General features: G+C 47.3%; 1 protein-coding gene across 3 annotated transcripts in view; it reads right to left on the bottom strand.

Moving 5' to 3' along the window:
- TTC17 (tetratricopeptide repeat domain 17) overlaps positions 1–13,134 on the bottom strand; it is a 62,260-nt gene extending 49,126 nt beyond the window's left edge. For 2 of the 3 annotated variants that reach the window (XM_065684613.1, XM_065684615.1), the window contains exon 1: positions 12,913–13,074. In XM_065684613.1, coding sequence (XP_065540685.1) covers positions 12,913–13,074 — 162 coding nt within the window. Of the gene's footprint in view, positions 1–12,912 lie in introns of all 3 variants that reach the window. The other variant, XM_065684616.1, reaches the window with a different exon arrangement.
- Between the last annotated feature and the right edge of the window lie 741 nt (positions 13,135–13,875).

Raw genomic sequence — 13,875 nt, 5'->3', positions numbered from 1 at the left:
GACTATTATTAGCTCCATTTTCAGCGCAATAATTGCATTTGAAGCGAAAAAGCAACTACACTGGACAATCACGCAAGGTTTGCAAAGGCAACTTAAGCCAGCATATCCAACGCATTCAGAGCACTTTTGTCAGCTGTAAAAGTGAGATGAATATACTGTATCAGTCCCCATACTCTTCAGTTTATACATTTACAATATAAAGGCATCACAGAATGAGAACTGAGCAAATAAAAAGCATTCAGAGCTATAAGAAAATGCTATATAACACAAATAGACACAAAGGAAACAGATTCTTAATTGAAAACCACAGGAGATCTTATGATATCCTGCCTGCAAATGGAGAAAACAATGCCAACTTGGCCTTCAACAGGCATGAGTCCAGAGGATGATGGTGCTCAAACTGAAGAATTTCATAGCATTTAAAGTGCAATTTTCTGAACTGCTTACATTGATCCACAAGGGAAAAGGAGCCAAGCAGGGGAATTCTCCCTGTTCCTACTACCTGTAATCCTACAGTTCCACTGAGAAACAGTCCAGCTGAAAAAGAACAGATCGAACAATTAGTTTTCAGCCACATCAGCAGATGAGTCTGAACCGACCTCAGGTGAGCACTTCATCACCCTCCTCTCTATAGCACGAGCCATGTGGCTCATGAACTGCAACCTGTTCCTCTCATCCAGCCAGCAATGCTGTTCAAGGCTTGTGTCCATTATTCACCACTTACAACATCCCTCCCCAGATCAAACACGTTTTCTTTTACAGTGTCAGCCATTTCCACAGCTGGAAGATGACAAAGCTGACCTACAGAGCTGTGAAGAGTACCAGTACTACATTTGTCATCAAGAAACGCACTAGTCCAAATAAAACTAATTTGATGGATACCTGGAGACTGTTCTGGATTACATTCCTTCCTTCCCACAAGACAAATACTCTAAGGCCTCTAGATTTTAGAAGGTACTGGTTTCGTTCAGTCTCATGTCATGCTTTTGCTCCTACAGACGCTCCCAACCTCTACTTAACAGTCATCCAGAGACTGATGAGGTTGTGGAAATGCCTCCAGTTTCAAGAAAGTACCTAAACCAAAACAAGAGAAAGCTGGTTCCACCAAAGCAGTTCTGCATCTTCATGGCATCCACTGCAGAAAGTACTTCTTTAGACAGAAAACAGTAAGCAACATGAACAGTACTGGATCGTGTTGAGGAAAGAGCATGTTACACCTACAACTGCATAAGATCTTATGGTGAAAGTGCGCATTCATCAGCTCATTGCTATGGCTCCCTCTTCTATGACAGCTCAGGTATTTGCAAAAAATTACGCATTAAAACCCCCCTGCCGTGAAATAAAGGGTGTATGTGGCCTCCATTTACTAAGCATCACTAGATTTCCTGATGATACAGTAGTGGGACTGCTGGGATGAATTAAGGTTTGTATTCGTTCTGAGCACTGCTGAAGATGTGCGTGGTACAGCACCTGCACTTAGTCAGTTTTCATACAAGGAAAACAGCATAAAACTTGGCTCTGGAAACTAGCATAGGTCTCACTTCAGTTAAAACCTTATTAGCGGGCAGGTGTTATTTCAACACTGTAAGAGCTAGAATCAAATATCAAGGTGTTCTCAGATGCTTCTTTTTACCTTAGGATTGAATCTACCGCCAGGCAGGACTTGGTCTCACTTTAGAGTGTTATGCCCTCTTCCCTGCCACACAGAAGGCTGCAGATACACACACATAAGAGTGTTAAAAACCATTTAATATTTGATGCTTCCTGTCACGTTTCACACAGGAGCTGGGGATGCTACCATAAATTCAAATTGCATTAGAAATGGTAGCTTCACTTTCATGACAGTGGCCTACTACAGATCCTTCACCCTTCATAGAATCATAGAATTGTTTGGGTTGGAAAGGACCTTAAGATCATTCAGTTCCAACCCCCCGCCACGGGCAGGGACACCTCACACTAGACCATGTTGCCCAATGCTCTGTCCAACCTGAACCTAAACACCGCCGGGGATGGAGCATTCACTACATTCTTTGGGCAACCTGTTCCATGCAAAGTGTTGCGCCTCATCATCTGATCAGGGGAGCGAAACACAGATGGATGTTGTGATTTAGCTCACCTTCTGCAAAATGTAAGCAACTCCCTGTAAGGCTCTGCTGGGACGAAGCAGAACAGACATCAACCTGCACAGCACCTACGGCTTCATGGTGATGAGAGCAGAGACGCCTGCACCACAACAGATGCTTGTTCTGACTAACTCAAAGCATTAGGCTGATGCCAAAGCATCACATTCATTAACTCTTCCTCCAAACTGCTGAAACAGTGACATTCAAGATGAAGTGCGTGAAATGCAAGAATCTGACTTCAATTCAAACACAGTAAACAGGGAAAAAAGCAGTGCTAAAAAGCTTTCCTTGAACCCCTGGCGGCTCTTACAGCTACACTGCAGAAAGCCTGCCAGCAAACCACTTCTAGAATAAGTGTTCTCTGTTCAACTTAGCCCAAAGGTGAAAGTTTCTTTATAAAGCACAGTTCAAATTTATTCACCATCACGAAGTACACCAAGAACCTGACTCAGCAAGAAACACACAGGATTTGTGTAACAAAATAGCCCAAGACATCAGAGTTGCATCAAACCGTGAAGTTTTGGAGCGCCTCCTGTGTTACCTCCATAAATCAAAGTCACTGAATAACTACACTTGTGTAAGTTTTGCCAAACCTTTTGGCATATTTTCCCCCACAATTCTGTTATAAATGAGGGCCAATGAATGCCTCAGTCAACTATTTGTAGGTAAGACAATCTCTTTTGAAAGTACTGTGGAAATCCCACCGTTAACTGAGGCACAGGAACACCAAAAATCAGTGCCTCTGCATGTCCTAAAAGCATTCTATTACATGCAGAAGGCAGATTATGACAGAAAGAAGCTGGAAAAGATAGTACATCAAATGATGGTGTACAGCTAAGTGGCTCCTGGTAGCTCTTTTATAGACTTGTTTTACAGGTACTGGATCTTTTGTCACCATGCTTGGAAAATGAAGGCAATTCCCACTCAAATAGGCCGGAACTGCTTGCAGTCTCAAGTGGCAATGAAGCATCTAAAACCTGATGTTTGCTTTTGGGTATATTCTTGCTGTCTTGAGATACTCTATATTCCAACACAGCGTTCCTGAAAAAGCTACCAAAAAATCCGTATATGTTTCAGTGCAAGACAAGTGTCAGCTTATCCAAATGATGAACAGGGAGTGCCAGAAGATACTTGTTCCAAGGGATGTCAATGAAAACTTCACACAGGAGAACAATGCGGAATTGAGTTTTTATAAGTACTGAGCCATCTCAAAGCTTACAGCTGCAGAATCTGTTAACAAACAGCATTAGGTGTTAGGATATTACATAGAGTAGCTGAACTATAGGGAAAGGAGAAGCTTTAAACACTTGTAGCACTTCAAGTCTAAAACCTAATCAAGTCGCAGTATTATTTGAATAGGTGTGTTCAACTGAGATCACTTCCAGAGAGGACATGAGCTACAAGTACCATAGATAACAGATCTGAATACAAAGGAAAACAAGACTTTATTTGTAAAACCACTTGTCTGCAATGTGTTTTTGGTCACACTCAAGAGTACAAAACCTCTCGCTGAGGTTTATATTCTACAGTAGCAAAACAAATGCCAGCTATACACACTGTTGAATCAAAACAGGAAATTGAGAGATCACTAACACAGAATCATAGACTCACAGAATAGTTTGGACTGGAAAGGACCTCAACATCATCCAGTTCCAACCCCCCTGCCATGGGCAGGGACACCTCACACTAAACCATCCCACACAAGGCTCTGTCCAACCTGGCCTTGAACACTGCCAGGGATGGAGCATTCACAACTTCTCTGGGCAACCCATTCCAGTGCCTCACCACTCTCACAGTAAAGAACTTCTTCCTTAGATCCAATCTAAACTTCCCCTGTTTAAATATGAACCCATCACCCCTTGTCCTATCACAACAGTCCCTAATGAAGAGTCCCTCCCCAGCATCCCTATAGGCCCCCTTCAGGTACTGGAAGGCTGCTCTGAGGTCCCCACTCAGCCTTCTCTTCTCCAGGCTGAACAGCCCCAACTTCCTCAGCCTGTCTTCATACGGGAGGTGCTCCAGCCCCTGATCATCCTCGTGGCCCTCCTCTGGACTTGTTCCAACAGTTCCATGTCCTTTTTATGTTGAGGACACCAGAACTGCACACAATGCTCCAGGTGAGGTCTCACAAGAGCAGAGTAGAGGGGCAGGATCACCTCCTTCGCCCTGCTGGTCACGCTCCTTTTGATGCAGCCCAGGATGTGGTTGGCTTTCTGGGCTGCGAGCGCACTCTGAAGCCAGCTCATGTTCATTTTCTCATTGACCAGCACCCCCAAGTCCTTCCCTGCAGGGCCGCTCTGAATCTCTTCTTTGCCCAACCTGCAGCTGTGCCTGGGATTGCTCCGACCCAGCTGTAGGACCTTGCACTTGTCGTGGTTGAACTTCATAAGGTTGGCATCAGCCCACCTCACAAGCGTGTCAAGGTCCCTCTGGATGGCATCCCTTCCCTGCAGCGTATCAACCGGACCACACAGCTTGGTGTCATTGGCAAGCTTGCTGAGGGCACACTCAATCCCACTGTCCATGTCAGCAACGAAGATGTTAAACAAGACCGGTCCCAACACCGATCCCTGAGGGACACCACTCGTTACTGGTCTCCAGCCGGACATCGAGCCATTGACCACAACTCTTTGTGTGCAGCCATCCAGCCAGTTCTTTATCCACCGAGTGGTCCATCCATCAAATTGATATCTCTCCAATTTAGAGAGAAGGATGTGGTGTGGGACAGTGTCAAACGCTTTGCACAAGTCCAGGCAGATGACATCAACTGCTTTACCCTTGTCCGTCAGTTCTGTAGCCCCATCATAGAAGGCCACCAAATTGGTCAGGCAGGATTTCCCCTTAGTGAAGCCATGCTGGCTGTCACCAAGCACCTTGTTGTTTTTCGTGTGCCTTAGCATGCCTTCCAGGAGAATGTGCTCCAAGATTTTACCAGGCACAGAGGTGAGACTGACTGGTCTGTAATTCCCCAGGTCTTCCATTTTCCCCTTCTTGAAAATGGGGGTTATATTTCCCTTTTTCCAGTCGTCGGGAACTTCACCTGACTGCCATGATTTTTCAAACATGATGGCCAGTGGCTTAGCAACTTCATTCATCAGCTCCTTCAGGACCCGTGGATGGATTTCATATACATCAGTAATGAACAAGCACTTGTTTTCATAAAGACAGACTGATTCCTGCTGCCTGCTCCCTGCCGAATACTAAAAATATTGTGTTCTAAAGTTGAAAGTACAGAAAAGGAACACCATTAATTAGACTTACAAGACACCTATAAAAGGTCAACCCTGAGCAGTGATTTCTTCAGCAAATGGAACAGCAGACAACACATTAGTTTTTTTCTGGTTAAACTTTAAGGGAAATTACTTTATCCAGTGATGTTTTTTTAGGGCAGGCACTTTATGCCAGGGTTCTCATTTCCTCACTGGAATAGGCAGTAATTAGGTAGGGATTCAGCTTTAAATGTTAAAAGAAGAGCTCAGCTATGTGAAGTAACAGTGGATTTCAGTCTTGCCAACTTTGCTCTTCTGGGCTTTGATGCGGGCCTTCATGCAAACATGCTAGGGCAACTTCTAGACTATCCTTGTGCCGTGAAGCTCACAATATGATCTTGAGGTCCTTTCCAACCCTAACTATTCTATGATTCTATAATATGGGGGAGCCATGTCAGGTACCAACCACAGCCTTTACCACAGATTAATCAGTTTTGAGCAGTTGATTTGTATCATCTTGTCAGTTTGTCCTACCCTTCTCTGAAAAGACACTGAAAAAAGGGTGAGAAGCCAAGGAAAGCAAAGCATGAAGATACTAAGAGGAACAGGACCTGGGAGCCACCCTGTGCCCAGGGGACATAGGCTGTACAGAAACACCTGGAGTGAAGGAGTGACCAATTTGGCTTGGGTTTAAACTGAAACAGGGGAAGTTTAGAATGGATATAAGGTTCTTTGCTGTGAGGGTGCTGAGACACTGGCACAGGTTGCCCAAAGAAGTCGTAAATGCTCCATCCCTGGCAGTGTTCAAGGCCAGGTTGGACAGAGCCTTGGGTGACATGGTTTAGTGTGAGGTGTCCCTGCCCATGGCAGGGGGTTGGAACTGGATGATCCTAAGGTCCTTTCCAACCACAACATTCTTTAACATGGTGCTACCAGCCACTGCTGGGGCCTTCAGGACTCACAGACTGAACCACCTTGGCATATATTATTATGCAAAGCTAAATCCAGATGTTTTTGTATAAAAGCTTTGCTGTCAGCATACAAAACTTGGTACAGACTGCAGCAGGCATGAGAGGCATGACACCAACAGCCTTATTTCAGCAGCTCTTCAGTTCTGCCTCTTTGCTCCTCTGCCTCAGATGCAAATCTTTCACTGCTGAGCTGAGAACAGTGAACTCCACTTCCCCGCCGATGTCCCAAAGAGCAGAACATTTGCATTTCTGACTGCACTCCACACACAGGCTACCACAAGACCTATTTTTATCAAATTCAGGTCTAGCCATGACCTTCACAGCAATACAGAAAGACGAAGGCAGCAGTCCCCTGTGAGCAGGCAGGTTCTAGGTCGGCAACACCGCACTGGGGACAAGGACGCCGAGTGTCTCAGCCAGTCGCTACACAAGATGTTCAGGCTCCAACTTTTCAAACATACTTAAGAAAAAGCAGAAAATTTAAAGTGAAGAAAGTTTTGAAAATGATTATTTTTCACACCAGAGGAAGGCCTAAATCCCACAGTCTTTTGGTGATCAACTGGGAAGATATAAAACGCAGCAAGTTTCCCTTTTCCTGAGGATGAGCTGACCTATGCTTCAAAACCATCATGGGGTTGGATGACAGCTAATGGACTGCAGCAGACTCACACCAACCTCCAGCCCAGGTCTGTTTGCAGTCACTCATAAAGAGGCACTGGTAACAGTTTCGGGGAAGGCATGCTACCTTACACACTTCAGTAAGAACAAACCATGTGGGGTTTTCTGTTTGGTTGGGGTTGTTTTGTTTAGCAGATAACAGACTCGGAAGGATAAGAAATGCAATGAATAAAGAGGTCATACAGCCAAGCAAACTAACCCTTAGAGAAAGCACAAAGCAAACATCCAGCTGTCATTGTCAAGATAGGTCTGAGTGACTACTTCATACACCACAGAAAATGCTTTTGTATGGAGCAAATAGCTTTTTATTTGGCTGCAATTGATTTTCAGCTTTCCTTGGGTTTGGATGGTTGCTTTTCCTATAGTCTTCAGCATATGGACCACTGCTTTCATCTCAACCTGTTCGTATACACACGCAGTCAGATGACAGACATCAGTAATGCATTAACCAACTCTGAAGCCATCCATGAACCATGGTGCCTTGCTGCAACTTGAGGCACACTTGCATTCAAATCCACAACCCATCAAACAACTGTTAGGTAATATCTCCCCTCTATGCTTACACTAAGCCAGAATTAAGCACACTACTGCACGACATGAAATTCAGACGTCTTCTTAGTCCTGAACAGGCCAACCAGCACTGCTTGTTCACCCGCTTCTCCAGATCATTTCTAACAAACTTCAAGACACACGACAGCACATTAAAAACAAAACGACTTTTTGCCAACTCAGATTTCTTGCCAGAGGCTCTCTGCTCCTGGCAGCACTTCCCCAGCCCTGCTGGACCATCTGTCTGGGAGGTTTGCTTCTTTTAGTTTGGTTACTCAGAACTAACTTCTTCAGCGGTTACATTAGTCCACATAAAGACAGTCCTTTGAGTCCCTGCAAGCTTGCTTGGCTTTAATTGCCTCCATCAAGGGCTCTTTAGAGAAACCCCACCGCAGCTCTGCTATCTCAGGTCTGTGAGAGATGACAGCAGTTGGTCCCCATCAGTAGAGCCATGAATAACTACTGAAATTGTTTCCTGCATCGCATTTAATCTGTCAACTGTTCATCCTCTCCAAGAACAAGTTTTTCTCTCCCTTTGAAGTACACTTGTATTTCTGTAGCTTCCCTACTGGCAGGCAAGCACTGTCTAAAATCAGTTATATATTAGCCTGAACTTTATACCCAGAGTTGTGAAATGACAAGGTTTATAAACATGTGCACTGAGCAGATATAATCTCATTAAAGAGAGACAATCACTCAGCCCCTGGCTTTGCAAGAACACACATCTGAAGGTGGACTCAGACTAAAAGAAAAATACAAACTGATCCAGAGGATGATGTATCTGACCTGAAAACAGGCTACTAGAGCAGCAGATAGAGTTTGATGGCTTTTCTCTTGATGGCTTACTGAGACAACGAAATGTTACATGCGCTGCTGGGAATTAATTTGTTTCATCATTCAGAAATGCTCACTAGAAACTGGAACAGCAGGGCCTACTTAGCGAACGTTCCCGTTTACTAGATGAGATGCTGCTGATATATAGAGAATTGTTCAGTTTGCATTCATTTTGCCATCCCTGTCAGGTTGTTACAGCACTAGGAACTGCAGCGAGAGTCTCAGGGTACTGCTAGTGGTCTTATGGCACAGGAAAATCAATCTCACTTGAATGTAGTCTCATATTAAAGGCTCACACCCTTGCTGTGCTACAAGGAGAAACAGCTAACAGAGATTTTACAGCAACAACATAAACTGTTTTCACCCTTCTTCCGCCAGATCCCAGATATTACATTTTGTATATTGGCCATGATCTGTAACTTCTGCTTTCAGCATCTCATCCATAGCACACTTTGGCAACACAGAAATCAAGGCTCACAGTAGCAAACTAGAAGTTACAGGGCAATCACCTGTCACTGGTGCTTATCTGGACATCCTCAGCTAGTGGCTCATTTAGCAGGGGGAACGTTTGGGTCTTACTAGCACTTAAGTTTTGCCCACTGAATGAATGGGCTTCATTCAGATGAACTGAGTTATCCACGTGAAGATTAACCCTGTCCCTCTGTAAAAATGGTGAGACTCTTTAAAAATGGGTTTCAGACTGTTTGAGAATGGTAACATTTATAAAATTAAATAATACAGATGCCACTTAGCACCACCACTCTCAGCCACCAGACAGGATCAGCCACGTTCAGTTAGAGACTGCTGTGCTGGAAGTGTTGTGATCCGTGGTGCAAAGTCCAAAAGGGGCTGATCACCAGCAGCATCCTCAGGGATCAATACTGGGACCAACACTAATGTCTTTACTAATGACAGGAGAAAAAGAACCTCAGCAAGCTTGGTGTCCTCTGCAAACACAGAGTGAGGGATAGCCATGGCAGGACCCCATGAAGTCAACAACAGCAGGCGCAAACCCAGTGGCTGGGATGCAATAGCCCCATGGAGCAAGACAGACTGGGCTGAACAGAAAACAGCTTTGCAGAAGAGGATGTTTGGGCTCTGGTGGGGAAAAATGTGGCAATGAGCCAGCAGTGTTTGCCCTTGCAGCCGAGGCAGCCAACTGCATCCTGAGCTGCAGCAGCAAAGGTTGGAGCCAGCAGGGCAAGGGATGTGGCTGTCCCCCTCCACCATGAGAACGCACATCCTTCAGGTTTCTGTCCCCGGTTTCAAGGCCAGCAAAGCCCATTCGAGGTGGCCTGGAGCACATAATATACAGGGCATCTGAGAGAAGCAGGCTAGCTCAGCTGCAGGGGGATACTGCTGCAGTTGTCAGACTCCTAAAGGCAGGGTACAGAGAAGATGCATTCTATGTAAACTATTCTGTAATTCTATAAGATGAAGCCAGACTCTTCTTGGGGTGTGACAGTGAGAGGCATCGGACATCTGCTGCTACATGGGAAATTCTAATTAGAAAAGATGACAAAGAATTCACACTGAAGGCAGCTGACCACGGGACCAGGTGCCCAGCCAGGCTGCCAAATCACATCCATGGACACAAAATTCAAACTGGCAGGGCCCTCAGTGAGCTTTGAAATTCAGACTTGGGCTGCTGTGCAAGCACCAAGAACTAACGGATTGGATCAGTACTCGGATGTTCAAAGGAGAAGTCTACAGTACCATGGAAAACCCAACGCAACAATGTGTTTCTACAAGAGGACATTAATCAGAACTAGTAGAAAAGCCGGTGACAAGGGGCATCTCTGATGGGGGCCTACAAGGATACCAGAGAAGGACTCTTCATCAGGGACTGTAGTGATAAGACAAGGGGTGATGGGCTCAAACTTAAACAGGGGAAGTTTAGATTGGATATAAGGAAGAAGTTCTTTACTGTGAGGGTGGTGAGGCACTGGAATGGGTTGCCAAAAAAAAGATGTGATTGCTCCATCCTGGCAGTGTTCCAGGCCAGGTTGGACAGAGCCTTGGGTGCCATGGTTTAGTGTGAGGTGTCCCTGCCCATGGCAGGGGGTTGGAACTGGAGGATCTTAAGGTCCTTTCCATCCCAAACCATTCTCCAACTGAGAAGCTGAAACAGCAGACACTGCAGAGAAACACAAGAAGCTGCACAGGCAAAATGTTCATGAGATAACTGTGGACAAAGTCCCACTGAAAATGCAAGAAATAACTGGAAAGAAGGATTGAATGGAGAAGTGTACTGGTAAAAATACAGCTTCTCATGATGAATATAGACTTAAAAATAGTCTGAACAATTAAAGCAAAGGATTGCTCTGCAGGGAAATTTTAGGCTTATGTCATGTTAATAAGTACCTATGCCTTAGTATTAGGAGATGGATAGCTCAAATATTTGGGAATGTTGTGATTCTACCAGCGAATTGATAAATCAGTTACGAATCATACCACTGCCAATGAATCACAGACTATTGTAAGTTGGAAGAGACACAAGGATTGAATCCAGCTCCCTGCTCCTCACAGGACTACATAAAACTAAACCATATAACTAAGCATCGTCAGGACACTGCTTGAACTCTGACAGGCTTGGTGCTGTGACCACTTCTATGGGGAGCCTGTTCAGTGACGAGCCTGTTCCTAATGTCCAGCCTGAACTTCCCCTGGTGCAGCTTCCTCCCATTTCCTCGTGTCCTGTTGCTGGTCACCAAGAGAAGAGATCAGCACCTTCCCCTCCACTGCCTCCCTTGAGGAAGATGAGGTCACCCTTCAGCCTTCTCCAAGCTAAACAACCCAAGTGACCTCTGCCACTTCTCAGAAGTCTTATCCTGAGGGCCTTTCACCATCTTGGTCACCTCTGGACACAGCCCATTCGTGTGATGTCCTTCTTATACTGAGGAGCCCCAGACTGCACACAGTACTCGAGGTGGGGCTGCACCAGTGCAGTGCAGAGTGGGACAATTCCTTCCTATTGCCGGACAGTGGAGATTATCTGTTGGGTTTGCTGCTATTGACCCCCAATTACATTTTGGCTTTTAAAACAACATCCAAGTTCACTCCAGAAAATGTCTACTCTTCTCCATTGCCCAAAATACAAATAAGTGGAGAGAATATAATTCAGAGGTGTTCTGCAGGGATGGCAATGGCAACAACCACAAATTTAAGTACCGTTTCCACAAAACAGTACAGAGATGACAGTAACAGAGGCTGAAATTCATCTTATTACACAAAACTCACTGGCAAATTAGCAGCATTACATCCCAGCTACTGAAGAATCCCTCGTATTCCAGGTAACACCGTATTTATAATTTGAGTTCCCTTGCTGGAAATGGATGGATTGCTTCTGACCATACAGGCAAGAGAAGTCATTCCACACATATTTTACCGCTTCGGCTATAAACCATGAGAGCTTTATACACAGAACGTGGGAATGCCTCTGCTTAGAAAGCACTGTACTAGAACAGGTTATTGCATAGCAATGGTACAGCGGAAGCTTTGACATGCATCCTCAGTTACCTGACATAAAATGCCATCAGTACTGAAGTCAGCTAATCAGGTTTTCAAGCAGTTTTCAGCTAATCAGATTTTTCCCAGTCACAGCTGCTTTTCACGCGATAACCGAAACCCACATGCAACCCAAATTTGATAACACACAGTCAGTACACACACACAGAGATGCTTCCAGACCATTACCATACACTCTCACCACATCCCAGCGAGGAAAGGAGGTGAGATAGTGCTGTCATTCATTCATTTATGATTAACCGGGGTGAGAGCCAGGGTCCACGCAGCCTCAAGTGCCTGGGAGCCATAAAGCCAGCAGAGGCTTCCTGCAGTTCCACCCTAATGCTTTCTGACGGGAGACCCGAGCAAAGGTTCTCACCCACGGAGTGCGATGTTAACAGGCACTCATCTCTGGTTTTACGATGGGGACCGCTGCTTGCTACAGCGATTCTGCTGTGGAGAAGGGCTCTGGCAGTTCTGCTTCAGAACCGAAGCAGATCCGACATGAAAGTGGGTTTCTGGTGCTGCTCCCCTTGCAAAGGGGGAGCAAAGCACGCAAGCCCCAACACGCGAAACACACCGGCTCTTTCAGCCGGTTACCGCACAGGAGGCACAGCCCGGTATCAAAGCAAGCCGTTCTGACTAACCCCACTCCTCCTCGCCCCCAAAGGCACAGACCAGCCGGGACAGGCTCACCCGCGCCCGACCAAAGCAGGACCCGGGCTCCGCGCTTACTCAGCGGCCTAACGAGCCGGAGGCTGCAGGTGAGCACCGCTGCCTGCAACACGGCTCCAGCTAAGACCCACCGCCGGCTCGCCCGGAGCCGCCAACCCCCGCCTCACCGCGGGGCTCCCGCAGCTCCGAGCGGCGCTGGCTCTCCGGGGCAGGACCCGCAGTGCGGGGCCGCCCTCCACCGCCGCCCGCGGGGATGCAGCGGCCCCCACACAGGCACCGCTCGGGCCAGGCCCGGTGCTGCGGGCTGGACGGCACCGCAGAGAGCGGCTCTCCCCGCGGCAGCGCAGCTCCCCGTGCCCCGCTCACCTGCTGCTGGATCTTCCCATCCTCGGTGACCACCCAGTGCGTGGTGGCAGCGGTGGGCCGCATCCCCGAGGCCAGCAGCGAGCACAGCCCCAGGGCCCAGCCGGAGAAGACCCACGCCCGCCCCAACCCGCCCCGCCTGGGCGCTCCGGCCGCCGCCGCCATCTTCCCCAATCCCGGCCTGCCCGCTCCACCCGGAACCGGAATCGCCGCCGCCGCCATTTTGGGAGGGGAGGGCGGTGCCGCCGCTCTCGAGGGACGGGGCTGGCCTTGCGGCGGCCGCGGGCCGCTCCCTCAGCCGGCGCCGGGGGCTCCCGGCCGGGTGGCGGTCGCACCAGGCACCGGTGCGGGGCCCCGTGTGGCAGCAACGCGTATGGACCGCTCCGCGGGGGCTGAGCCGAGTCCGGTTAATGAGCCTTTCTGCGCTTCAGACCGGCAGAGCCGCTGTCGGGAGCTCTTGTGCAAACCAGCAGCGTTTTCATTAAAAACCCATTAGTTTCTATCTAGTGCACGCCGAAACGTTTGTCACAACAGCCGGAGGAGACAGCAAACGGAACTGCGCCTGCGGCTGTCCACAGGGCCGGCTCACCCAGGAGCGGGGTGAGGGTAGCTCTGCAACACATCACTCCCGACGCTTTACAGATGAACTCTTCGTTCCCTAAGCCAGTTAACGGTAAATACGAGCCCAGCAGCACCAGTCTCCTTACCCAGCCCTGAGCGCGCTCTGAAAAGCTACCACATTCGAGTGTTGGGCTGTCGGACCTTGTGAAGATTGGAAGCAAGCTGCAAACAGTTCTGCTTTTTGGAGACCCCAACTTCCCAGAGCCTGGAACACACTAACATTTGACATATACCTATATATTACATATAAACCTACAAATACAAACAAGGGAAAAATGCTTACAAACGGGGTCACAGCGATTCAATTAATCATAGAATCGTAGAACCATAGGTTAGGGTTGGAAA

This window comes from Lathamus discolor, chromosome 6 (genome assembly GCF_037157495.1).
Source record: "Lathamus discolor isolate bLatDis1 chromosome 6, bLatDis1.hap1, whole genome shotgun sequence".
Taxonomy (NCBI): domain Eukaryota; kingdom Metazoa; phylum Chordata; class Aves; order Psittaciformes; family Psittacidae; genus Lathamus; species Lathamus discolor.
Note: the sequence above shows the minus strand (reverse complement) of the source record. Positions and strands in the feature narration are given on the sequence as shown.